Source organism: Canis aureus, chromosome 18 (assembly GCF_053574225.1).
Source record: "Canis aureus isolate CA01 chromosome 18, VMU_Caureus_v.1.0, whole genome shotgun sequence".
In the NCBI taxonomy this organism is placed as follows: domain Eukaryota; kingdom Metazoa; phylum Chordata; class Mammalia; order Carnivora; family Canidae; genus Canis; species Canis aureus.
The window spans coordinates 4,772,024-4,799,049 of NC_135628.1; the positions used below are offsets into that span (position 1 = coordinate 4,772,024).

The 27,026-nt window shown below is 44.6% G+C and overlaps 1 protein-coding gene and 1 long non-coding RNA gene across 4 annotated transcripts in view; one reads left to right on the forward strand and one right to left on the reverse strand.

The window, feature by feature from the left end:
• On the reverse strand, positions 1 to 18,370 carry LOC144288516 (uncharacterized). Of its 2 annotated transcripts, XR_013356380.1 has the most exons (4): positions 18,207 to 18,370; positions 16,465 to 16,568; positions 7,760 to 7,817; positions 1 to 241 (listed from the first exon to the last, which is right to left on the reverse strand). It is a non-coding gene; the product is annotated as an uncharacterized LOC144288516 (long non-coding RNA). The 2 variants fall into 2 exon arrangements; XR_013356381.1 differs by lacking the exon at positions 16,465 to 16,568.
• The window catches only part of WNT2 (Wnt family member 2), a 48,958-nt gene continuing 38,181 nt past the window's right edge, over positions 16,250 to 27,026 (forward strand). Inside the window, exons 1-3 of one of the 2 annotated variants that reach the window (XM_077856015.1) lie at positions 16,250 to 16,590; positions 21,011 to 21,237; positions 26,286 to 26,563. In XM_077856015.1, coding sequence (XP_077712141.1) covers positions 16,574 to 16,590; positions 21,011 to 21,237; positions 26,286 to 26,563 — 522 coding nt within the window. In that variant the 5' untranslated portion in view covers positions 16,250 to 16,573. Of the gene's footprint in view, positions 16,591 to 18,084; positions 18,315 to 21,010; positions 21,238 to 26,285; positions 26,564 to 27,026 lie in introns of those variants that run through there. The other variant, XM_077856014.1, reaches the window with a different exon arrangement.

The following is a 27,026-nucleotide window of genomic DNA, read 5'->3' on the forward strand; positions in this document are numbered from 1 at the left end:
TTTTAAGATTTTATTTATTTGTTCATGAGAGACACACACAGAGAGAGGCAGAGACACAGGCAGAGGGAGAAGCAGGCTCCATGCAGGGAGCCCGACATGGGACTCGATCCTGGGACCCCGGGGTCACGTCCTGAGCCAAGGGCAGACGCTCCACTCTGAGCCACCAGGTGCCCCAAAACAGATTGTTCCTAAGACGGACTCAGAATAATGCCATCTTCAGAGATAGATCCAATTTGGAATTCTGAAAAAAGAACAAAACCTTAGGGCCTTTACAAGAATCAGTGTTTACTAAACAATTTGAAAATTGAACCCCTCGAATGGTTTTGCTTTTGATTTCACATTCAGAGATCTGATTGTGAGAATTGATTTTAACATTTGGTTGCTGCCAATTTTATATTTTTGGCAAAACTATGAATAATGACACCAACTAATTTAATGGTTACTGAGTGCTTAGTATGTGTCAGACATTATACATACCCATACATTATGTATTTTATATGAGATTGGAAAACTTACTTTATTATTAAGAGAGACAATAGGATTACTATTATTTAAGGATGTAAATGTTAGAAAAAATAAAACTTTGTGAGACTGCATCATAAGAAAGAGTGTGGTGAAGTGGTTTGTTTATTTAAATTTCCACACTTGAGAATGGTGAAAGATTGACTTATCTTTCCTTGTGGGGGTTAGGTCTCAACCTCAACTATGCCTTCCTACAAAACACAGTTACAAGAGGAAAATCTGCAAAATTCCCAGCATGTGAAATCTTTTAGAAGAGATTTAGACTGAATTGAAAGTAAATTTCTACTCATCACGGATTCAGGTCTCATTAGCATTAAGCCAATTTTGGGAGTTGCAGATGTACAATTTTCCCTGCCCCCCCCCCCCCCCCCCCCCGTGTAAGGAATTAAAATGGGACACCAAGATCTTCAGTAGTAATACTGTAACTATCCAGTCAGGGGTAATATCATTACCTTTCATATCAGTGGCAGGATTATAACATATTCGTGGTTAGCTGTGGCCAACCAAAACTGGACTTAAATTGGGGAAATAAAAAAGTAAAGTTAATATGCAAAGTCCCTAAATCAGTTTCTAGATAAATAGGAATAGCATCATAGCACGGAAGGAAAAAATGCAAATTTTGTTCTTATTAAAGTTTTGTTTCCAGAAGTGGTCTCTGTGGTGAGGCTCCTTTGAGACCTCCTTTTAAGGAGTAAAGGACTTCCTGCCCCAGCGGCCGTGAGTGCAGGGAGCAAACGGGCCTCCTTGAGGGTTCTCTCCATTAAAGCAAGCTGCCTTCCCCCAGCTGCTTGCAGGGACGGCGAATCAGCCGAGGAGTTTAAAGGTCCCAGCTTCAGGGAACCTCGTCCCAACTCCAGAGAAGCCTAAAGGGCCATCCTGCTGGCAGAGGCCTTCACCGAGACTGCGCCACAGCCCTTCTCCTCCCTTGGCCCACTCCTGCTTCCTTCCTTCCCTTGCACAGGTGTCGCTGCCCAGAGCACTCCCTAAGAAATGCCCAGTGTGCTCATCTCCGCCTCAGTGTCTGCTTTCTGAGGAACCCAGCCGTCCGCAGCAGTGTCTTTCCTAAATCCTGAAATACAGGATTATTATTTATAACTATTTTCTCTGAAACTTAGTTTCCTATTTTGAAAAAAGATGTTGTAAAGTTTTATAATTAATTGAGCTTTGTGGCCAGGCAGACCTGAATTCCAGTTCCAGCTCTGCTCCTTACTTGCTGTGCAGCTTTTAGAAAACCTTCCAGGTCTCTGCCTCTATGACGTGAACATAACAATAATGATCATACTAAAAAAATCATCTTTAATTGGGCATTTATTGTATGCCAGTCATTTAGCTAATTTAACAAAACCTATTTCTTAATAAACCTATTGAACTAAACCTATAAGGTTGTTACAAGGTTTAGCGAACTAAGGCATAGTTTCTACAATGTCTAGTGTGTGCCATACTTAAATGGTAGCCAATATAATGTTTACTATTTATCTAAAGCGTTTATTATGGTGCCTTACATATACAAAAATGGTAGTCTACATGAGGGGGAAAAAATCAGATTTTTCTAATTGCCAGGACCATGTTTTTGAGAGAAATATTTTCTATCATGTAGTGACACATAACTAAAAATACTTAAATTGTCTAAACTGATACGGAAGTATTCACAATCCACAAGACAACAGTTAATAGGTCTTGCAGATAATAAGAATAAATACTTATTATTAATAAATTATCTGGTAAGACTGCCTCTATTTCCCCTTTCCCTTTTTAACAGATTGTACCACACTCAAATACAGAGAGATGCAAGCAGCCACAAGTCAGAGGTAGAAACCATTTGTCTATAAAGCCACACTTACTAAAACCCTCTTGTGATAGTAGAAGGAGCTAGAGTTTGCACTCTTATGAGGACTGGATGGCGTAAGGAGGTGCGTGGCTCAGTCGTGGTCAGACTGTGGGCTTAGTACCTACGCTAATATGCCTTCACCTTCCCAAGTCACAGAGGATCTCACCTCCCTGAAACATTATACACCAAAGGGGTGCCATAGTTCATCCATGTGAAAGGTACACATTTTCTCAGGTTCTTACTCATTAAATTCACCTGACCTGAAAAATATTTACTCATTTCACATCTACTTGAAAACTAATACTAAAGAGATGGAAAAATCTTAAGTTCGCTGAATTTCTAAGTAATCTGCATTGATGTCACGTTAAACACAGACATGGGGATGCTACCAAATACCTAGAAGTGTCACCATACACTAAGAGCAGCAAAAGAACTGTCCTTGTACACATCCTGGAGCAGCTGCACCAGCTCTGGGTAGTCTGACTCTTGGATGTGAGGAAAATAATATCCTCTTTGATTAAACCACTGTGGCTGGGTTTTCTAATAATGGTGCCAAAAGTATTCCCAGTTAATACAGGGCTATACTTATGTTGCCTCGTTCTTCAATTTGCTTCTTCCCTCAACATCATTTTCCAACACATCCATGTAAAAAAGCAAAGATGTGGATTAATTCCTTTGAAATGCTGTACAATATTTCATCATATGTCCATCTCACATTTCACCACCCATTCCCCTACTGATAAAATTTTGAGTTATTTTGGATTATTCTCAATAGTGTTACTGTCCATGCTTGTGTATGTGACCTCGTATACATGTGACAAAGTTTCCTTAGCTGTATTTAGCAGTGGAATAGCTAGTTGGGGGGCACAAATATTTTCAACATCATTAACTACTGATGTTGCCAGGTATTTCCATTTACCGCTCCAAATCTCCTCTCACCCTAGACCCACACTGAAAAGCTAAATCTATGAACCACATCAAAGGCCTTTTAAGCTCTTGACTGGGTTTATCCAGCAGAGAACCCCAGCAGAATACTTAAGGTAGAGCAAGGTTCATGTATTTATTCACCTCTTTCTCCTCCCCTCAAGATTTCTGTGTCCCTCAACTGAAGGGGATTGCACCCCTGCCAGAGTCACTCCTTCTAGGTTCCAGGAACCGTCACTTCCTGTTCCTTCCAGTCTGAGGGTGGTAACAGCTCCTTTGCCTACACCTTCAAAAAATAGTCTCTTTGTAAATCAAACATTCTTGAATTATCCTACCATGTGTTTACAGAGTCTTACTGCATCACTCCTATACTGCTCCTCAAGGAGCCTCTATTAATTTACAGACATATAAGCAGCATATGAGTGTCCATTACCTACCCCACAGCCATACCAACACTTACTGACTTAACTTCTTCCTATGTGATGGATGCAAAGGTTGATTATTTCTGTTCTATTCTTGTAGTTTTCTGATTACTAGTGATAGACTTAAACATTTACAGGATATTTTATCCAAATGCAGCAGAATGCACATTCTTCTTCATGCACATGGAACATTCTCCAGGATAGACCATATGTTAATCCGCAAAGCAAGTCTTCATAAATTTAAGAAGATTAAAATCATAGTAAGCATTTTTTTCCAACCACAAATGGTAGAAATCAGTTACTATAAGAAAACTGGAAAATCCACAAATACGTGGATATTAAACATCATCCTCCTGAATAAATGATAGGTCAGAAAAGAAATCAAAAGAGAAATCAGAAAATAGAAAATATCTTGTGACAGGTAACAATGGAAATACAACATACCAAAACTTACAGGATGCAGCAAAAGCAGTTCTAAGAGAAGTTCATTGTGATAATGCCTACATTAAGCAACAGGAAATTTTACACCTCAAGGAACTAGAAAAAGAAGGATAAAGCCCAAAGTTAGTAAAAGGAAGGAAATAACAAAGATCAGGAAATAAATAGAGACTAAAAAGATAGTAGAAAAGATCAATGAAACTAAAAGCTGATTTCTTGAAAAGATAAAATTGGCCAACCTTTAGGCTCACCAAGAAAAAAAGAGAGAGGACTCAAAATTAGAAATGAAAAAGATGTTATAACTGATCCCAGAGATACAAAGGATCATTAGAGTCCTATGAATAGTTATGCACCAACAAATTGGAAAACCTGGAAGAAATGGATAAATTCCTAGAAACATGCAACATACTAAAATTGAATAATGAAGAAAGAGAAAATCTGGTTAGACCTATTACTAGATAGAAGATTGTACTGAAACATTAATCAAAAACTTCCCAAACAATAAAAGACAGGACCACATGGCTTCACCAGTGAATTCTACCAAACATTTAAAGATTAATTGATACCAATCCTACTCAGACTCTTTCAAAAATTAGGAGGGAATACTTCGAAACTTATAAGGCCAGTACTATCCTGATACCAAAACTAGCCAAGGTCACTACAAGAAAAGAAATTACAGCCCAATATCTCTGATGAACAAAGGTGTAAAATCCTCAACGAAGTATTAGCTAACCAAATATAATAACCCATTAAAATGATCTTACACGATGATCAATTAGGATTCATTCCAGGATGCAAGGATGTTTCAACATGCACAAATCAATGTGATATACCACATTAACAAATAAAGGATAAAAAAAATCATATAATCATCTCAATAGATGCAGAAAAAGCATTTGACAAAATTCAACATCCATTCCTGAAAAAATTTTTCAACAAAGTGAGGGAATGTACCTCAACACAATGAAGACCATATAATGACAAGCCCAAGCTAGCATTGTACTCAGCAGTGAAAAAATTAAAGGTTTTCTTCTAAGACCAAGAATAAGATGAAGATGCCCACTCTTGCCACTTTTATTCAACATAGTACTGGAAGTTCTAGCCAGAGCAATTAGGCAAGGTGAAAAAAAGTCATCCAAATCAGAAAGAAAGAAGTCTATCTCATTTTGCGGATGACTTCATATTATACATAGAAAAGCCTACAGACTCCACCAAAAAACGGTTAGGATAAATTAATTCAGTAAAATTTCAGGATGCAAAATCAATATACAAAAGTCAGTTACATTTCCATACACTAGTAATGAACTACCAAGAAGAGGATTATGAAAACATATTTACAATTGTGTCAATACCTGAGAATAAATTTAACCAAGGAGGTTAAAGACATGTACACTAAATGCTAAGACAATGATGAAAGAAATCGAGGAAGGCACAGTAAATGGCAACATATTTCATGTTCATGGATTAGAAGAATTAACATTATTAAAATGTCCATACAAACCTAAAACAATCTATAGATTCAGTGCAATCCCTATCAAAATTCTAATGGCATTTTCACAAAAATAGAACAATCCTAAAATTTGAGTGGAACCACGAAGACCCTAAGTAGCCAAAATAATCTTGAGAAAGAACAAAGCTGAAGGCATCACACTTACTAATTTCAAACTGTATTACAAAGCTATGGTAACCAAAACAATGATTCTGGCATAAAAACAGGCACATAGACCAATGGAACAAATATAGGGCCCAGAAATAAACTCACACATATTTACTCAATTAATTTATAACAAAGGAGCCAGGGACATACAAAAGGGATAGTCTCTTCAATAAATGGTACTGGAAAAACTGGACAGCCACATACAAAAAGAATGAAATTGAACCACTATCTTATACTTTTTACAAAAATCAACTCAAAATGGATTAAAGACATGAATGTAATACCTAAAACCACAAAACTCCTAGAAGAAAACATAGATGGTAAGTTCTTGGACATCAGTCTTGATGATAATTTTCTGGATTTGACAACAAAAGCAAAAATTAAGTAGGACTACATCATACTAAAAAGGTTTTGTACAGCAAAGAAAACTGTCAGCAAAGAAAGTTGCCTTTGAAAAGACAACTTACAGAATGAGAGAAAATCTTTGCACATCACTTATCTGATAAGGGATTAATATCCAAAATATATAAAGAACTTAACCCAATAGGAAAAAAAAATCCAATTAATAAATGAGAAAAGTACCTTGATAGACGCTATTCCAAAGAAGACCTACAGATGGCCAACAGGTACAGGAAAAGGTGCTCAACATCACTAATCAGGGAAATGCAAATCGAAACCACAGTGGGATATTACTTTACACTGTTACAGTAGCTATTATTAAAAAAAGACAAAAAATAAGTGTTGATGAGGATGTGAAGAAAAGGGACCCCTTTGCACTGTTTGTGGGAATGCAAACTGGTACAGCACTATGGGAAACAGTATTGATGTTCCTCAAAAAAATAAAATTAGAACTACCATATGACCCAAGAATTTCACTTCTGGCCATTTATCCGAAGGAAATTAAATCACTATCTCAAAAAGATATCTGCACTCCCATGTTCACTGCAGCATTACTCACAATTCCCAAGACATGGAAACAACCTAAATGTCCATTAGGAGATAAAATGTGAGTGTGTGTATCATGGAGTTATTATTCAGCCGTTAAAAATGAGGAAATCTTGTCTTTCGCAACAACATGGATGGACCTTGAGATCATTATGCTAAGTGAAATAAGTCAAAGAAAATACTGTATCATTACATATACGTGGAATCTAAATTTTTTTTTTTTTTAGTGACTCATAGATACAACAAACAGACGGTGGTTGTCATTGATGGGATAAGGCACAGATAAAATGGGTAAAGGTGATCTAAAAGTACAAACTTCTAGTTATAAAATAAATTAATCCTGGGGCTGTAGCATACAGCCTGGAGACTATAGTGAACCATATTGCATTGCATATTTGAAAGATGTTATACAGTAAAGCTTAAAAGTTCTCATAATGAGAAAAAAAATTTTACGCGTGGTGATGGACGTGAACTAAAGTTATTGTAGTCATTTCATTATATATACGCATATCAAATCATTAAGTTGTACCCTTAAAATTAATCATATGTTAATTCTATCTCAATTTTTAAAACCAGGAACTTAAATGGAAAATACAGTCATTAAAAAAGAACGAAATCCTGCCATTTGAAACCACATGGATGGACCTAGAGGGTATTATGCTATGTGAAATAAGTCAGAGGAAGACAAATGCCATATGATTTCATTCATCCACGAAATTTAAGAAAAAAGCAAAATATAAAAGACAAAAGGGGATCCCTGGGTGGCTCAGCGGTTTAGCGCCTGCCTTTGGCTCAGGGCAGGATCCTGGAGTCACGGGATTAAGTCCCCCATCTGGCTCCCTGCAGGGAGCCTGCTTCTCTCTCTCTGCCTGTGTCTCTGCCTCTCTGTGTGTGTGTCTCATGAATAAATAAATAAGATATTTTTAAAAAAAGACAAATATAGAGAACAAACTGGTAGTTGCCAGAAGGGAGATGGGTGGGGGATGGATGGAGTAGGTGAAGGAGATTAAGGAGCACACTTACCTTGATGAGCACTGAGTAACGTGTAGAATTGTTGAATCACTATGTTGAACACCTGGAACTAATAAAACACTGGATGTTAATTATACTTGAATTTTAAAAAAATAGATAACAATTTTTAAAAAGCAGTAATTTGGAAGGCGGGCTGTTATGTAGCAATAGGTAACTGAAAAAGTGATTTGTTGTGTTATTTCTGTATTGGTTAACCTAGAGATTACAATATCTGTTCTTGACTTAGAATGTGTATTAAACATGGCTTCATATTAATGCCTTTTTACTCAGTTCAAAGTATTTCCTGATATCCTTTGAGACTTTTTTGACCTATAGGTTACTTAGGTGTATATTGCTTAATTTCCAGAAGTTTGGAGGTTTTCTTGATTTCTTTCCCTCATCGATTTTCCATTTCATTCCATTTCACTCAGAGAACATATTTGGTATGATTTTGCTTCTTTTCATTTGTTACTGTTTACTACCTAGCATAGCCTCTATCTTAGTGAGTGCTCCATTTCACTTGAGAAGAATGTATATTCTGCTGTTGTAGAGTGACATTCTATAAATAACTAAATCCAGTCGGTTGATGGTATTGTTGAGTTCTGTATCTTAATTCTCTGCTCGTTCTGCCGACCACTGAGAGTGAAATGTTGATAACAACTGTGATTGTTAATCTGTCTGCTTTTTCTTTCAGTTTGGTCAAATTTTACTTCATATGTTTTGCAAGCCTGTTGTTTGGTGCATACACATTTAGCACTGTCTGTCTTCTCGGTAAATTGGCCCTTTTATAGTTAGGTCACACCCTCTTCATCTCAGGTAAGTGTTTTTGCTCAGATACCTACTCTGATATTGACATATCCACTTCATCTTTTCTTTAATTAGTGTTTGCGTGATGTATCTTCTCCTCTCCTTCTCCTTTTAATCTACCTGTATTATTATATTTGAAGTGAGTTTCTTATAGATAGCATATTGTTGGGTCTTGTGTTTTTATTTTTTCAATCTTTACTTTTAAATTTTTGCGTTGGGACCATATATGTATATTTTATATAATTATTGATAATATCTTGATTTGTGTCTATCATTTAGTTATTTGCCTCCTAGTTTTCTTTTTCATTGCTCTGGTCCCCTTTCTTACCTTCTTTTGGATTATTTGAACATCTTAATTTTTTACATTCTTTCCTCTCTGTATAGTCATTGTTAGTGGGGTTGTATTATATATGCATAACTTTGTGCAGTTGATTCTAACATAAACAGTTTACAAATTCAGGTGGGATGTAGAAAGTTACCACCATGTAAGTCCTTTTACCCTCCCCACCTGATACTGTAGTTTCTTATGTACTATATCTATACACAATGAAAACACTTTCAGACTGTTCCCTTTTTTGCCTTCAATCATCATTTTTTTTTTTCAAACATGTTTTAAATAGCTGGAGAGAAGTAGTTTGTAATATTTACCCAGCTTCCTTGCCTTTCTTTCACTCCAGGTTTTTCAGGTCTCCTTATATAATTTTCTTTTTGTCTTCAAAAATTCTCTTAGCATTTATTTTAAAAAGGTCTCCTGATGGTAAATTCTTCATCTTCCTTCGTCTGAGAGTGTCCTTATTTCACTTTCATTAATGAAGGATATTCAACCCAGGCTGAATTTTCTTTTCATTCAGAGCTTTAAAAAAATATTGTCTAGGGCACCTGGATGGCTCAGTCAGTTAAGCATCCAACTCTTGATTTCGTGGACTGGAGGCTCCTAGCTCAGCTTGGAGTCAGCTTAGGATTCTCTCTCTCTCCCTGCTCCTCCCCCCATTTGCATGCACACTTGCGTACTCTCCTAATAAGATATTTAAAATAATAAAAACATTGTTTAACTTCCTTCTGCTTTCATAATTTCTGATGAGAAATCTCTAGTCATTAAAATCATCATTCTCCTTTGTTCTTCATAAATAATGCATCATCTGTTTCTGTCAGGTTATAAGATTTTATCTTTGCTCTTAGCTTTCAGCGGTTTTATTGTGATGTGTCTTGGCATGGATCTCTTTGGATCTTTCCTGTTTGGGGTTTTCTGAGCTTTTAGAATCTCTAGGTTTATACCTTTGATAAAATTTAGCAAGTTTTTAGGTATTATTTTTGTGAATATTTTTTGTTTCAATGGGATGTTTTTCATCTCCTTCTAGGATTTCATGACATATTTCACCTTGTAGAATTGTTTCACAGATTCCTGAGGCTTTGTTCATTTCCTTTCAATCTCTTTTCCTTCTCTTTTTAGGGCTGGATAATTTCTACTGATCTGTCTTCACGTTCACTCACACTTTCATCTCCATTTTGCTCTTGGTCTGGGCTAGTGAGATACTTCTATATCGGTGTAAGGAAGACAGTGTGTATATTTTTAGTTATAAAACTTCTGTGTTGTTACTCTTTCTGTTTTCTGTTTCTTTGCTGGTATTTTCTATCATCCATTTGTTTCAAAAGTTTCATCGTTACCTCTTGGAGTCGTTTCATAATAACAACTTTAAAAGTCTTTGATAATTTCAACACCTGTGTCATCTACGAATTAGTGTCTGTAGATTATCTTTTTCCATATGACTTGGAATTTTCTTGGTTCTTTGTATGCCATATAATTTTCGTTGTATCTTGGACATTTTGAATAGATCGTAAGAAGATTCTGGGTCTAGATTAAGTCCTTTAGAGATTGTTGATAGTCTTGTTTTGGCATACAATCAACCCAATTGGTTTCAGGCTAAAAATTCTGACTAGCTTTCCATGTTCTGATGTTCAGGCTAAAAATTCTGACTAGCTTTCCATGTTCTGATGTTCTGATGTTACTTCAATTTTCAAAGCCTTTGCAATGCTCTTCATGCCGACCTCATACATGTAAGACACAGTGGTTTGTCTAGATCCTGGGAGGTGGTCTATCTCACAGTTCTGTTCTCAGAAGTCTTTGGTATGATATTTAGAGTCACATCCACATGTGTACAGCTTGGGAGTAGGCACAGGAGTTTAAATACAATGATATGGAGCCTCTCTTCCAGGTTTCTCATTCTCTCTGACTTCCCAGGTATTTTCTGGTTCTCAAGGACTTACCTTCTTGGGGATCCCTGGGTGGCGCAGTGGTTTGGCGCCTGCCTTTGGCCCAGGGTGCGATCCTGGAGACCCGGTCCCACGTCGGGCTCCCAGTGCATGGAGCCTGCTTCTCCCTCTGCCTGTGTCTCTGCCTCTCTCTCTCTCTCTCTCTGACTATCATAAATAAATAAAAAATTTTAAAAAAAAGGACTTACCTTCTTGGTCCTATGACCAGAAACTGGCTTTAGTTATCTCATTCTGCCATTTGCTTTCTGTGACTATAACTATTTCTGGAGCCACACAACAGAAAAGAAAGAAAAGGAGGGAAAAAGAGGCAATGGAATTTTGTCCTGGTTTCTTGAGACCACAGCTCCCCTTTTTGGAGAGGAATTTTCTCCTCTGTCCGAGTTTTAGGCACATGTGGGCTCTCACTGATGCTACTGTCCCTACTGACAACACCAATATAGGACTTTTCAGGAGACCCAGAAATAAGAGAGATGGGGTGGGGTGAGAGCACTGAGGGGACTTCTCCCACACTCTCTGGTATGTTAGAAGTCCCTTTCATGTTCCTTGAATCAAAACCAGAGAGCTTCTCTGGAGACTTCTGTGGGTCTCTCTATTCATACAAGGTACCCACTTCAAGGGTTTAGCTACCTTGGGGCCAGGCTACAGGAAATACAAAATAAGAAACTTACCATTACTTATTAGTACCTAAAATTCCCATTTTCTTCAGTCCACTCACTACCATTTACTTTTCATAGTCTTCCAATAGCTTCTCTATGCATCCTTTCCAAGTTTATCTCTGTATTCGGTGGGAGATACAAGGTATACCTACTCCATCTAACTTGGAATCAGAGCACCCTCCTGCTTTTTATGCTAGTGATGTCATGCATTTTCCTTCTACATGTCTTAAACCTCACAAGATATTATAATCACTTAATAACCATTTTGACAGTTAATACTATTTTATATCTTCCCACAATTTACCCTTCACAGAGTTCATTCTTTCCTGCAGTTCCATAATACCATCTATAGTATACTTTTCCTTCAGCCTAAAGAACTAGCTTAATACTTACTTTCTTAGCTTTTGTTTGAAAGTATCTTTTTTTGGTCTCCATTTTTGAAGGATCTTTAAAAAGAAACAATTCCTGTTTAGCAGTCCCACCCACCACCCCTTCTTATTTATTTATTTTTTATTTCGTTTTAAGATTTACTTATTTGACAAATGGGGGAGGAGTGGAATAGGAGGAGCATAGAGGGAGAGGGAGAAGCAGGCTCCCCATTCAGCAGGGAGCCCAACCTGGGGCTCAATCCCAGACCCCTGGGATCATGACCTGATCCCAAAGCAGATGCTCAACCCATCGAGCCACCCAGGTTTCCCCCTTTTTTGTTTTTTAAAGATGTCATTCTACTGTCCCCTGATTTCAACAGTTTGCATTGAAAAGCCAGCCCTAGCTTATGGTTTGTCCCACAATGCTACTATGTCTGTCTTTTCATGCACCTTTAATATATTTTCTCCTTGTCTTTGTCACCAGTTTAAGTGTGATATACCTAAGAATGGTTTTCCCTGTATTTGTTCTGCTTCACGTTCACAGATTTCTTAAGTATGTGGATTTCCTTCTTTCATCATTTTGGAAAATTTTCTTTTTTTTTTTTTTTTTGGAAAATTTTCAAAAATATTTCTTTAGTCCCATTCTCTCTCTCCTCTAGACATTTTCACTCTGTCTCTTATTTTCCTTTCTATATTTTATATCCTTTTAATCCTCTCTGTGCATTACCTGGAGACTCTTTATTGACCTCTCTCCTTGTTTACTAGTCCACTCTTCTGCTGATAGTTCCTCAAACCGTCTATCTATTCTTAATTCTGGTCACAGCTTCCTTTCCCCTCCCTCGGTTCTAGGATTCTTATGTAAGTCTTCTGTATGAGTTCCAGTTCTCTGTTAAAATTATCTGTTATTTTGTGAACTTTTAAAAGTTATTTTGGTAACTCGAATCAAAACTCTAAATTACTTCTGGGTCTCTTTTCTGTTGATTTGCTTCTGGGGTTTTGTTTTGTTTTAATTTTTAGGTTTGATGCTGGATATAATGGATAAGAATTTATAGGGACCCTAAATGATATTATGTTCTTTACAGGGAGAGTTGAATTTTCTTATGGCTCACTTTGGTCCTGTCAAGAGTTGGTTTTAGACTTTATTGGGGTTGCTCTGTTTCAGTTTTGCCCATACTCATGAACTATAGTCCTTATTCCCAAGGTAAGGGGAAGAAGAGGAAACAAAGAACAGCTCTTCTTTCAATTTTGAAGGACATTTTTCACTTATAGAATTCTGTGGGAACCACTGTTTTTTAAGCATTTTTAAAAAGTTGCTTTGTTGTCTCTTGACTTCCATTATTGCTAATAAAAAATTACCTGTAATTCATATTCTTGTTCACCTGTATTTAATGTATCTCTTCCCTTTGGTCGCTTTAGAGATTTTTCTCATCTTTGCTTTTAAACAGTTTGACCATAATGTATGTAGGTATGCTATGCTCCGTATTTATTCCACTTGAGGCTTTCTGACCCTCTGGGGTCTATAAATGGATGTGTTCTATCATATTGGACAAATAGGGTGCAGTATTTTTTCGTATACATATATGTAATCTCACATATCACATTTTCTCTCTTTTTGGAATTCCACTCGCACATATATTAGACTACTTGGCATTGTACCACAGATATCTGAGGTTACATTTCTTTAATTTTCAGTATCTTTTCTCTCAGTTCTTCAGATTAGATAACGTCTGTCTTTAGGCTTATCATCCTTTTCTCTTTCCTACTCCATTCCATTGTTATACCCATTCAGTGAATTTTTCATTTCAGACATTAGACTTTTTGGTCCTAGATTTTGTTTCTTAGGGCTTTCATTTCTCTACTGAAATTTCCACCTATTTGTTCATTGTGATCATATTTTCCCTTAAATACTTGAACATAATTATAAATTATTCAAAAACATTTTCCCACCGGTGCCTGCAACTGGGCCATCTCAGAGTCAGTCTCTTTTGATTGCTTTTTCTTGAGTCTGAGTCACATTTTTCTGGCTTTTCACTTGCCTATTAATTTTTGTTATTGTATGTTCTACACTGAAAATTATATAGTCTGGTCTTCCTTAAATGGGTGTTGGATTATGTCATCTTCTTTCATTTTAAAAGATTTTATTCATTCATGAGAGACAGAGAGAGAGAGGCAGAGACATAGGCAGAGGGGAGGCGGATGTGGGACTTGATCCTAGGACCCCGGGACCACACCCTGAGCCAAAGGCAGACAATCAACCACTGAGCCACCCAGGCATTGCTGTTGTCTTCTTTTAATGAGTTTGGTTTAATTCTTGTAAATTTCCTTTGGCCTATCTGCTTTGTTTTTATTGAGTATGTAATATGGGACCTAAAATATGCTTTTTACACTAAGGTGTGCCCCTTACTTTAAAGGGATGGCCTTTCTAAAATCTAAAATGAATGCTTGGAGTGCCTCATGAGGTCTCTCCACCCCCACTGAGATGGAACTCTAATGTCTCTCAACACTGCATGATATGCAGCAGGCAATCTCTACTAGGCTGTGGAGTCTTATCATGTCCTTATTCATCTCAGCATTCAGCCAAGGAACCATGGTGAATCCCCGTGTAAACTTCTAGGGCCCCCCTTTTCACAGCTACCTACTTTCAGATATGCTATCCTGCCAATTTCAGCTGCTTCAACGGCCCAAAAGTCCAGTTTCTCCTTAAATGAGACTACTCTGCATGGGTTCCACTTTCTTGCACCCCAGGGAAAAAGGTGCCTTTCAGCAGAAAAATCAGGACAGTTATGGGATAGTTATGGAACATACCTCATATATTTCCTCTCTCGCAAAGATCACAGCTGTGGGCTGCCTGTTACCCAATGCCTGAAAAGCTTTGTCACCTGTAGTTTTAGAGTTTTTTTTCCCAGTAGGAGAACAAGCCAGGTGCCTATTACTCTCTTGTGGCTAGAAGCAAATCTTTGATGCACACTTAAATGCACACTGAGATTTAAATCACTGATACTTTTAACTATTCCTAAGAGGAACTTTTGACCAAGAGTAGGTAAGAGTGCACTTAATAACATGTTAGGAATGACTAAAGAGGGAAAGGGGCAATGCTCTTAAGGGCATTAAAAACAAAATTTGAAAGCTAACCTATGTTATATGCATGATACTCTTACTTGTATAGACTTAGCAAGTAAAAAAAAAAGTAATTATATATATTCTGTGTTGTTATTTTATATATAACCTATGTTGTAATGTATATGATACTCATAGATTTAGAAGATAAAAAGATATATTTTTTCTTCCCTATTTTGACCCATCCTGTTAATTCAAAATGTTCTCACTTAAGGTCACTGAACCTAAGTTTGAGATACTAGACCTTTGAATCACTGGTTAGTGAGTAGCTAAATTAGGAGTCATGGCCTTAGGAAGAAGCCAGTTCAGACTGAAACACAAGTGACTATTTGGTTGAAGAAGTAACTCTCCATTTTTAAAGGGTGGAGATGGTTTGGTAGTAAATTAGTTCTCTCTCTGCCCTGGGAGATTAGACAAACAATGGATCTAACTAAGAAAATAGACTGACTCATTTGGCTACGATGCTATACTGAAGTTATAAGCAAACTAACATTAATCTTCAGAAAGAGAATCGGGCTCGGTATACTGTAAATGAGTTTTACAGTCAGTTCTGAGATTTCTCACTGAATAATAATTTTTTAAAAATCAGACATCTATAGATCTAATGGCACTCTGAACCCTGCCTTTCCTTACCTCATCCTCTGCTATAGCATAGCTGAAGTCATATGCAATTTACTTCATTATTTATTAACTCTGCTTTAGGGTGGTAGTTTTTATTGCGAGAGAAGTGAGGATGGTAATAACTGCCCTGAGTTTCTTGAGCATTTCCAAACTTCCTCAGGGACCACCCTGAGGACCCTTCCTTCAGGGTCCACCTGAAGAATAGGTACAGTATGAGAAGGGAGGAGAGGCAGACCTGTTAGCAGGAAGAAGTTGCACAGGGCTCATAACGGGTCATAAGTGCACAGGGGTGGAGAATGAAGGGAAATGTAATCACACATCTGGAAGAGACCAGTCATCTGCTCCAGACTGCCTCTGGACAGGTCAGGAAGGGGTGTTTGGGTGGACCTTTTTTTTTTTTTTTTTTTTTTTTTCACATCTGGATTTAGCTTCTCTTGAACTTTCGAGCTTTTTGCCTTTTACCAAGCCTGTTTCTTCTCTGCAAATCATGTGGTACTTCTGCCCCAGGACGAAGTCCTTGGAGTGGATTTAATTAGCATTGGGGATGGTCCGTTCTTTTTCCAGAAGGTCTGTTTCAGGTTTAGGTCATTCCATTGGCCTCACCAACAACTGAAGGGCAGATGTCCTGGCCACTCAATAGTCCCCTGGGCGGAGAGGAAGGACCTCTAGGCTGCTGGTCACACTCCTTGTGTTTCTAACTCGCCTTAGCTGTGAGGACAGGAGGTGCTGAGGTGGGTGGAACTCGGAGTTGAGGAGTTTTTAGGTGATTTCGGGTCTCACAGTCCGTAAGAGCAGCATGCAGCTGCCTACCTTTCCCCGCATACGCGTACACACCCACCCCTACATTACGTGCTGGTAGGAGGGCAATTTTTGGCACCTTGGGGCTCCTCTGGGGCCGCTCATTTCTTCCACGAGTCCCGGGTGTCTGCATTTACCGCAAGAGACTGGGCAGAGCGGAGTGGCAGTCAGTGGTGGCCGCCGCTGTCATGAGCATCAGAGAGAGGTAAGGTAAGCAGGGCTCTTTCTTGCCGCTCGGTGGCCACCCCGGGCCCCCGCCCGCCTCGCCCGCCTCGCCCGCCGCCACCCGCGCGTGCACCCGCGGAGCAGACGCGCAGCCCCGCGCCCCCGCGCCCCTCCCTGCGGCCGGCACAGGCCGACCCGAACTTCCCTTGGGTCGCGGCCCAGCGATACGGAGCGGCCCTGGCGCGGGGCCCTGCTCTTCCCGAGTCGTGGGTGGCGCGGTGCTTGTTTGCCTCCCCTCCCTTTCCGGACCCGACCAGGGATGTATCTGGGTCAGCCTGGGAGGGGCTGGACCTGCCGGGGGCCGGCGGGGCGGAGGGGGGCGATGACAGCATCTGTCAGGTTCCTGGCGTTTCCGGGCTTGGCCCCGTCCAGCCTCGCCCCGCACTCGCGCCCGGCGGGCCCCGGCCCCTGCCCCGGCCCCGGCCCCTGCCCCTGCCCCGGCGGCGCGGGCGCGGCCGCCCCTGCTCGCCCTCCGCCGCGCGCACGGCCGGGCCCCCGGGGAGGCAGGGGGCGACGCAACGGCTCGCGGCCGCCACCGGCCCCCGGGCTTCCTTCCTGCCCGGTGACAGACGGCGGGGCCGCAGGCCAGTCGCCGCGGGAGAGGCTCCCCCCCCCCCCCGGGCCCGAGCCGCCGTCGGCCGCGCCAAGCGGGGACCCAGCGCAGGCCCCAGGGGCCTCTCCCCAGGGCCCGCGCCCCGCACCCCCCACCCCCCACCCCCCCGGCGCCCGCGGCCCCCGCGGCTCCCCGAGCGAGGCGCGAGGTGCGTCCGGCCCGCGCCCGCCGACGCCTTGGCCGCGGGGTCACGGGCTCGCGGCTCCCCGCTCCGACGGCTGCAGGCCCGGCCCCTCCCCGCGAGCCGCCCCGCGCCTGCCCTCGCTCTTCCTCGGCGCGTCGCGGAGCAGCGACCCGAGCGCTCCCGGGGCTCCCGCCCTCGCCCTCCCCGCACCTCCCCGCCCTGCCGCCGCCGCCGCCGCCGCCGCACGCTCGGGCCTCGTGTGCGCGCGGGAGCCCCGATGCCCCCGGGCCAGCAGCCCCGCAGCCCCGCAGCCCCGCAGCCCCGCACGGCGCCCCCCGCCGCCCCCGAGGCCGCGCGCCAGCCCCCCGCGCCGAGCCCAGCCGAGCCGCGCGCCCGCCCCCCGCCCCCTGCAGCTCCACGCGCCCGCGGCCCGCCCGCCCCGCCCCGCCCCGCCCCCGCCCCCCTGCAGCTCCACGCGCCCGCGGCCCGCGCCCCCCGCCCCCGCCCCCGCCCCCGCCCCCGGCTCCCCGCGCCCGCGGCCCGCCCCCGCCGCACCCCCTCCCCCGGCCGCTCCCGGCCGGCGGGGAGCCGAGCGGACTGGGGCGCGCAGGGGGCGCGCAGAGCTCTCGGGCCGCCCGCGCTCGCCGCGCCTCGGGGACCGCGCTGGGGCGAGCGGCCCGGGCCGGCCCCCCTCGCTCGCCCCGCCGCGGGTCTGAAACTTTCTCGGCGGGTCCGCGGCTCGTCGCCGACGCGAGCAGGGGGCGGGGGCGGGGGCGCGGCGCGGCGGCCGTGACGAGGCGCTCCCGGCGCTGAGCGCTTCTGCTCGGGGCTCGCATGGCGCCCGCGCACGGAGTCTGACCTGATGCGGACGCAGCGGGGTTACTATGAACGCCCCTGTCGGTGGAACCTGGCTCTGGCTCCCTCTGCTCCTGGCCTGGCTCGCCCCCGGGGTCGGCGCCTCGTGGTGGTAAGTCCCCGCGCGCGGGCGCAGGGGGGAGGCGGGGAGCGGGGCGCGGGGCGCGGGGCGCGGGGCGCGGGGCGCGCACCGGCCCCGGGGACCTGCCGCCGCCGCCGCCCCCGCCCGCCCGCCCGCTCGCCCGCCCCGGCCGCTGCGCCCCCGCCGCCCCCGCCGCCGCCCTGCCTCTCCCCCAAGACCAGTCCAGTTTTGACAACTACAAAAAAAAAAAAAAAAAAAAAAAATTCCAACCCCACAACGTCCCTCAAACGAGAGAGCTCGGGTGTTTGGTTGATTCGGATCCAGATGAGCGACAGCAAAACCAGCCAATTTCTCATCCCGGTGACACAGACGCGCCAGCCGGGGCCCTAGCTCTGTAGCCCGGGCGTGTGTGTGCGTGAGTGTGCAAATGCAGCGTGAAAACTGCAACCGTCTCCCCCGCCCGGGCCCCCCACCCCGGCCCCCCGGGCGGTGCGGGGCCGCGCAGCCCTCAGGTGAGGACTTGCAGTGTCCCCCCCCCCAGGTCCCCCAGGTACCCCGGGCGGTGCAGAGCGGCGCAGCCCGCAGGTGGGCACTTGCAGTGTCCTCCCAGGTCCCCCCAGGCCCCCCCAGGGGCGGTGCGGGGCCGCGCAGCCCTCAGGTGAGGACTTGCAGTGACCCCTCAGGCCCCCCCGGGGCGGTCCGGGGCCGCGCAGCCCGCAGGTGGGCACTTGCAGTGTCCCCCGCCGGGATCCCCCGGGGAGGTGCGGGGCCGCGCATCCCACAGGACTTGCAGTGTCCCCCTCCCAGGTCCCCCCAGGTCTCCCTGGGCGGTGCGGGGCCGCGCAGCCCGCAGGTGAGGACTTGCAGTGACCCTCCAGGTCCCCCCAGGTCCCCCGGGCGGCGCAGCCCACAGGTGGGCACTTGCAGTGACCCCCCAGGTCCCCCCAGGTCCCCCAGGCGGTGCGAGGCCGCGCAGCTCTCAGGTTAGGACTTGCAGTGACCCCCCAGGTCCCCCCAGGTCCCCCAGGCGGTGCGGGGCCGCGCAGCCCGCAGGTGAGGACTTGCAGTGACCCCCCAGGTCCCCCCAGGCCCCCCAGGCGGTGCAGCGCGGCGCAGCCCGCAGGTGAGGACTTGCAGTGACCCCCCAGGTCCCCCAGGCGGTGCGGGGCCGCGCAGCCCGCAGGTGAGGACTTGCAGTGCCCCCTCCGGGCTCCCCCCAGCCCCCGGCCGCCGCCCGCCGCCCGCCGGGGCTCCCGCTGCCGCCCGTTGGGAAGCGCGGTCGCGGCGAGGGTAACTGCAGGGGCGCTCGCTCGGCGGCTCCGGGGCAGGGCGCGCGGGGAGGGGCGGCGGGCGCGAGACGGAGCAGGTCCCGGCGGCGCTCCGAGGCGAGACCCTCCCGCTCCGTCCCGCTCCTGGCGTCCCGGAGAGGTGGAGTTGCAGCTGGGGGACGCCCTTGAACCTGCAAGTTTCGGAGCAGATCCTAAAATACGGACTCAGGAATGCCAGGGACGGTGGGCTGGTGTTGCTGGAGGGGGGGTGGGGGGTATTTTGTTTTCAAGAATCTGGCAAAAGTGAGGAGCATCGGCCAAATTAAAGACCATAGAGGAGGGAACTTGAGGAAGACCTTGGAGCTCTTCAAAGGAGCAAGGCAAAGCGTTGATGGGAAGAAGGGTTCAATTCCTCCCTAAGCCGCTTTGAACAGGAAGGCGTTTAGCCTTGACACTGCTGACACAGGATCAAAGATTGATTTATCAGAGTGACCATTTTTCAATAAAATGACTATTTCTGTTTCCATGGGTGTATAAACATTATTTATTGCCCGGGCTTTTTGTCACATTGTCTCTCAGCTGTCACTTAAATATATTTTTTGGAAGTCGCAGCTGTAACGATTTTATGATCATATAAAATAATGAAAATACAAGAAAAAGACATTCTCCTTGTTTGATCGCTTCAAAAGACACCTATGGCAGCTTGGGTTATATAAAAGGTACCTTTCTAAACATTTCACGACTAATAGAGAACATCTGGGTAGAGATGATGATGTAATTTTTTGTTAAAGTTTCTTTTCAAAAGTACTTTATGGAGCTATAACACTGTTTGATTCTTCCAAACATTTAGTGTCCTTAATAACAATAGAAAGAATTTTTTTTTTTCTTCCAAAGGCTTTTCTCTATAAAAGCCAGAGAGAGCTGGGGGGAAAAAATGGGAATATTTAAAGGATTCTTTGGTAAGGAAAGAAGGGCATGTCTGCGAGGAGAGATGTAACATCAGATACCACCAGCAGGTGTTGGTTGGACAGATACAGTTTCTAAAGACACTTAAACATTGGGTCAAAGAAGTGGGAGCAAGCTGCTTCTAAAGGAGGACGCCCCCAAAGCGAAGCCCAGACATACTGTGTCACAGAGATCGGAGCCCTCTTGGGAAAAGCCTTTGAAGCACTCTTCCCCACACACACTGCCCCCTCCCTCACTCTTGACCTTGACTCTCCTTCCCTGGCCAGAGCATCATCAGGTGGCCCTGGCCTCACGTCCGAGACACACAATCCTCGCTCCATGTTGGGGTGGCATCGACTCCCATGCGTGCTGCGCCCCTTCTTGCTTCCCAGTATCCCCCAGAAGGATAAGGATTCATACGTGAACTGTGCTTTGAGCTCTTCAGTCTCCCGGGAAACAGGGCCCCAGCCCTGACGTTCATGGTGTTTCCACCTCCGTGTTGCTCCTTTGCAGGTACATGAGAGCTACAGGCGGCTCCTCCAGGGTGATGTGTGACAATGTGCCAGGCCTGGTGAGCCGCCAGCGCCAGCTGTGCCACCGACACCCGGACGTGATGCGTGCCATTGGGCTGGGCGTGGCCGAGTGGACAGCAGAGTGCCAGCACCAGTTCCGCCAGCACCGCTGGAACTGCAACACGCTGGACAGGGATCACAGCCTCTTTGGCAGGGTCCTGCTCCGAAGTAAGTCTCCCGCCTTTGCAGAGCTCCACGGGCTGTCCCCTCACACACAAGTCCCCTGACTTGGTCTTCCGAGACCCCGCTCATCTCTTCTTGCATTTAGTTAGTCAGAAGCTTGTCCTGTTGGGTGGCGTTGTCCCTATCTTGCAGATGACGACTAAAGAAATTAAGGAACTTGCCTCAAGTGTCGAAGGAGGCCAGTCGTAATTTAGGATGAAGGGTCTTTTCGCTCTTTGCTCTGTCCTTCCGTGTCCTGTCACCACCGTGCCTGTCCCTCCAGGATCAGATTCTGTCTTCAGGAGAAAGGAGGAAGCAGTCACTCTTCCTTCCAAGAAAGGGCTCTCTTGACTTTCTGATTCTTTCTGGGATTTGAACTTTCCAGAGGATTTGAGCAGATCAGGATAGAGTACTCAGAACTTTCACTGACCAAAAAGTATTAAAAAAAAATAAGCCAAATGTTTATTAAGAAGCAGAGACAAATCCCCAACCACCCCCTTTCACCTCCCATTCAGCTACTCAGTCTTGGGTCACTCTGTGTCTAAATTCAACATTTTTCTTTTCCAGTAGGTTGTAAAATCTGTAAATCCCCGCCCTTGCTCGGTGTCTTGTGTGGCAGGCATCATTCACTCATTGAGTGGTGAATGAATGGATGAACTCAGAGTGAACAGCTGTTGTTTTCCAGGCATATTTTAGGCAGAATAATATTTATGGAGAATAGGGGTGAAAACCGTGAGCACGTAGTTTTCAAACATATATGTTTCATTTCTGTTTCACTTAGAGGGAGAAGTAAACACTATCTGATTACGTAATAAATTTCTTAAAAGTTCTGAACATAAGAAGTGGCTGGTATACAATCAAAGCAAATGAACTGAAAATTAGATTTCATCGTCAAAAATACTCATCCCTTAACCTGGCATTGTTAGCATCCTTCAAGAGGTAGCATGGTCCATTTGCTTTCGGGAAATCCCACTGAAAACACAGGAGTTTACGTGTGAACCCCAGAAACAGGAAAATACACTTGTTTTTGCCCACCACCACCACCCCATTCCTAAGAAAATCGTCCAGGCTGTACACTTGGTAATGCTTAACAGAGGGTGTTTCTATCATGTAATCATCACAGCCCTAGGGTTTTATGAGGCCAAATGCATAACTGAATGTCTCTAAAATCCCCCAAGGGCGTAGTACTCTCACTCAGTGTATCCCTAAACTTAATTTACTGCGATATTCGGCAATTTTATTCTCTAGTTTAAGAACTATATTCTTGTGCATTCCTTTTGGAGTTTCAATATGACATCGCAAATTTTTGAAAGGTCAATAGTGAATTTCAGCTACATGGAATTTTAAGACTTCACCTAGATTAGCTCACCAGTGAATCAATTAAAGTGCTGGACCTAAAAAAATAAAATAAAAAAGTGCTGGACCTCGTCAAAGAGAGTTTACAAATAGCTAACACAAGTGATCTTTGGGCATATTGTGTACAGGCTCTCAGTGTGGAAGCCGTATCAGGACTCTCCAAAGTACTCGCAGTCATTTGCCCATCGTTACAAATCAGATATCCTTCTCGTTGACAAAATGCTCACCTCCGAACCCTGACTGCAAAAATCCATTCAGGTGACTCCATATTGAATAGGGAAAACAAAACAAAAAAACACAACAACTTTCGATCACCAATCAAAGGAAGCAATGTTGCCCATGGAGCCTAAAGAGAGCATGTCTAGCAAAGCCGGGAGTTCATTTGTAAAATCTTTTTCATCTTGGCTGTAGGGTTGCTGAGAGGGAAGAGGCTAGAATGCGAGGAAGCAGCGCTAGTTGGCCTTAGTGTCAAGCCTCAGGTAAATAAGGGAGTCTAAGCTGAACTTCCTTGAGAGTTCTTTCGGAGGAAGCTGAACGCTTTTCCAAAGTACTCGAGACTTAAGGCACTCATGCTACACAGCTTCTTTCCAATCTTCACAGAAGGCCAGATTTCTTCCTGCACATTTATATAAAACTCCTGTGACTGTCTGTGATGATTTTTTTGTGTTGGTTATGGGAGGGCTGAATTTGGCCTAACGTAGTTTATCCTGGAAATAATCAAGAAATTCCAATGAAGCTATCCAAAGATTTTTACAATTAATCGCTTGGAGGGAAATTCACATCTTAGGTTGTGAAGGACTCTCTTTTGGAAACCTCAGTGTCCTTATAGATGCATAGGAAAGGCAAAGTCCAACATCACTGATGGGCGAGAGCGTAAGTCACTAAACATATTCCCTGGTCATAGAGAAAAGGGGAACATCTGTCTGCCTCTTCTGCTCCAGAGAGCTAGAGGAAGACAGGACAATTTCTGGAAACATTTATAATTCACTCATTCCACAGACTGTCACCAGCCACAGGCAGAGAAACTTAAAGACCAAACTAGTAAACCCAGAAATATTCCTGCAAGAATATACCTCCAGAATTCTAGCATAAGCCTTAAAAAACAAAAATGCAAGTAGGTCTCAGGTCTCATCCTTGCAAATGTACTTAAAAAAAAAAAAAAAAAAAAAAACAACCAAGCATTTCAAGAGAGCCAGATGACCCATAACCTTCCAGAAAGGGTAGCTTCTAAGTGTTTTGCCCTCCCAGGTGACCAGACCCCGCCTCGGACAAAAATGATGCCTACACGCTTGATAGACATTTCTTGACTTCTCTCCATCTCCAAATTAGTGAAACTTCAACCGCATTAGGAAGTTAAATTACCACCACCCTTTAGATTTGGATTTCGTTTCGTATTGTGATGGCTTTAAAAAGAATCCGTTTTTCTAAGAGGCCTCAAGATCAAACTTTGTCTTGTTCCAAAGCCAACTCTCGAAATGTGCTACTATTTCACACATAGCATTTTAGTGATTCATCTAAGACACTTAACTGAAAACATCTTAAGGCCGAATCTACGTGATACCAAAACATCTGGAGGTAAAATGAAAAGCCAGTCAATGTGCTAAGTTTTGTATTTAAATCTAGAGACGTCTAGTTACTTAGTGATGTGTTCGGAGACTAAACGACAGATATCCAGAAAGGTGATGTTTCCGCTTTGGAAATTACTTCGGAATCCTAGCAGCCTTCCTGTGATTCTTTTCTTCCTTGGGCCAACAGGTCAATGTCATTGTTTGCGAGTTATGCCCGGATGAATTCTGCACCGAGGCAATGGCTTTCCTCTCCTGCTTTCACGGTAGTGTCTGGTCACGGACATTCTATCATCCACATCTTCCTTTCCCTTCCTCTAAAAGACCACCTCATAAAATTGCTCTTCTTTCTCCTTGAAAAGTAAGACCAGCGCTAAAGACGTTAAGCGTTTACGAGTTCCCCCCTCCGTGGCATCTCTAAACGTAGGCAGCTCACTCCAAATACAAAACCAGGCATTAGCAGGTCAAGGGGGTGATAACGGACAAGGCGTTTTCCTCACCTCTAGGATGGGTGTCACCATAATTTTATTTACCTGAAAGCCGCTACCTGAGGTTAAGCCACATTAGTATCTATTCATCACCTTCTTTGGTAAAACATCTCCATTCACGTAGACAACCTGGGATCCTTGTAATATAACCTGGGACTCTTTAAAAACAGTTCTCTGACCATCACATTTCTCTCTGGAGAGTGCTACCTGCTACCTATGGCAAATATTCGTATAATTGATTTTACCTAAAGTACAGGGTATGATTGATTCCTTTTTTGATGGTTAGAGGTTTCAGGGGAGATTTTTTTTTTTTTTTCTTTTTGAAGGCTGAGGTAAGTGCCATTTAATATGGTGTAGATATGTTTTCCTGATTTTTAATAATGAGACTAGCAGAGCAAATATTGCAGGGGACATATAATAAATTTTAGCACCGAATGACAGGCGGAAACAAGCAGGGCTTCAAGGCGAAAAGGTGGTTTGTTCTCCCAGCTGTGTGGTTCAAAAAGTCACACTCGTCTTGACATACCGAGTCGCTGAATGGCTCTCCGTTCTCTGCCTTGCGTTGGCAGCAGGTTGTTGAGCTTCTATTTTGATTGTTGATATATTTGCCGCCGCACCCATTAATAAAGAGGCACGCTAATAACAATGAAATACAGCCCCACTTGAAAAATGAGGTGCGCTCGGACCCTAAAGAGCCTTATATCTGTCACTATCCCGCAACACCGTGTTATGAGTTACTACAGATTATTAAAATAATTTAATGTAGTTATTGCCCTGAAATATGTACCTTTCAGCCTGTAAGGGAAAGTAGCCTGGGCTCTAATAAAGAACAATTCTAAGAAAGCACCCCAAAGGGTCCTTGCCCAAGTCTAATTATAGGCGGTAAATTTGTTTCCTTCCAGAAAAACCAAAGAAAAGCTTTTCGCTGTCTTTTACCCAATACCGGTGATTAGTGCAGGTGTTCCAGAAGAAAGTAAATTCACCGTAATAGTCAGACGCAGTATGTAACTCAAGGATATTGCATGTTGCCTTCAACAGTCTCTCAATGACTCGTGAAAGCCGATGCCGAGCCCGAGCTCCCCAGCGCCAAGGCACGGGGCGGGTACTGCCGGCTTCTCCTCGCGCCTCGGCCCCTGCGGGGGTCCCTGAGCCGGTCTTCCAGTCTCCACTATGTGACAGGAGTGTCCTCACTGAGGCCTGCACGTTCGGAAGGGGTGTTTTTTCGAGGAGAGCTGCCGTAGCGCGAACACCAGACCAATTTGAGGCATGACACAGACCCTGTTACAGATGGAAGGAAGGTCCCAGAAGCCTGGCTCCTCTCCTCCGGGGCAGGAGGCGAGCGCAAAGCCAGGGGTGAGCCAGCGAGACAGGCAGCCTGGCTGCATTTCCCTTTAGACGCTTTACACACTTAACTGGAAGGACGGTTGTCACACAGACGCCTAATCTGACAAAAAGCTTTTATGGCCTAATTCCTATTAGAAAGCGAGCCCTGGCTCTAGAAGAGAATCCTTCAAGAACACCAGAACCTTCCTGCCCTGTGGCGACGTGTGCCACAGGTGGAGCGAGCCGTCAACAGCCCTAGTGTGAAAGCTCTTTCAGAACCAGCAATTCCAGACCGCGTTTAAGAAAAGCATTTCTGTTGCAGGTAGTCGGGAATCTGCCTTTGTTTACGCCGTCTCCTCAGCTGGAGTTGTGTTTGCCATCACCAGGGCCTGTAGCCAAGGAGAGTTAAAATCCTGTTCCTGTGATCCAAAGAAGAAGGGAACCGCCAAGGACAGCAAGGGCAGTTTCGACTGGGGTGGCTGCAGCGATAACATTGACTATGGGATCAAATTTGCCCGAGCCTTCGTGGATGCCAAGGAAAGGAAGGGAAAGGATGCCAGAGCCCTGATGAACCTTCACAACAACAGAGCCGGCCGGAAGGTATGGACGCCAGTGGCGCACATTTTATAGGCTGCATGGCTTTATAAATCACTTAGACCAAGCTTATCTTAAGCTTTCCTAGAGTTGATAAAGCGCTATACGGTCACAACTTCCCACTGCCCCCCACCCCCACCCCCACCCCCACCCCCAGCCGTAGATTCTAAAGAATACCATGGGCCCGGGTTGACGTGTCTCCACCCGCACTCCACCTTCCTTCCCACAGCTGAGCTGGAGTCCACCCATTGCTTTTGGCATTGTGCAGAGTGAAGTGTTTTATGGTCCCTCTGGACACCGTATCATCTAGACAGGAGATATAATCTGCGGGTGAGGATAGGGCTTCATCCCACATACCAACGGGACACTGAAAATGCTTGTATCTGGGGGGGTTCAAGACCCAGAGTGTCTTCTCTCCAACTCGTCAGGAAAGCAACCCACCAGGCATGGCTTGTTGACGTCTAGATTT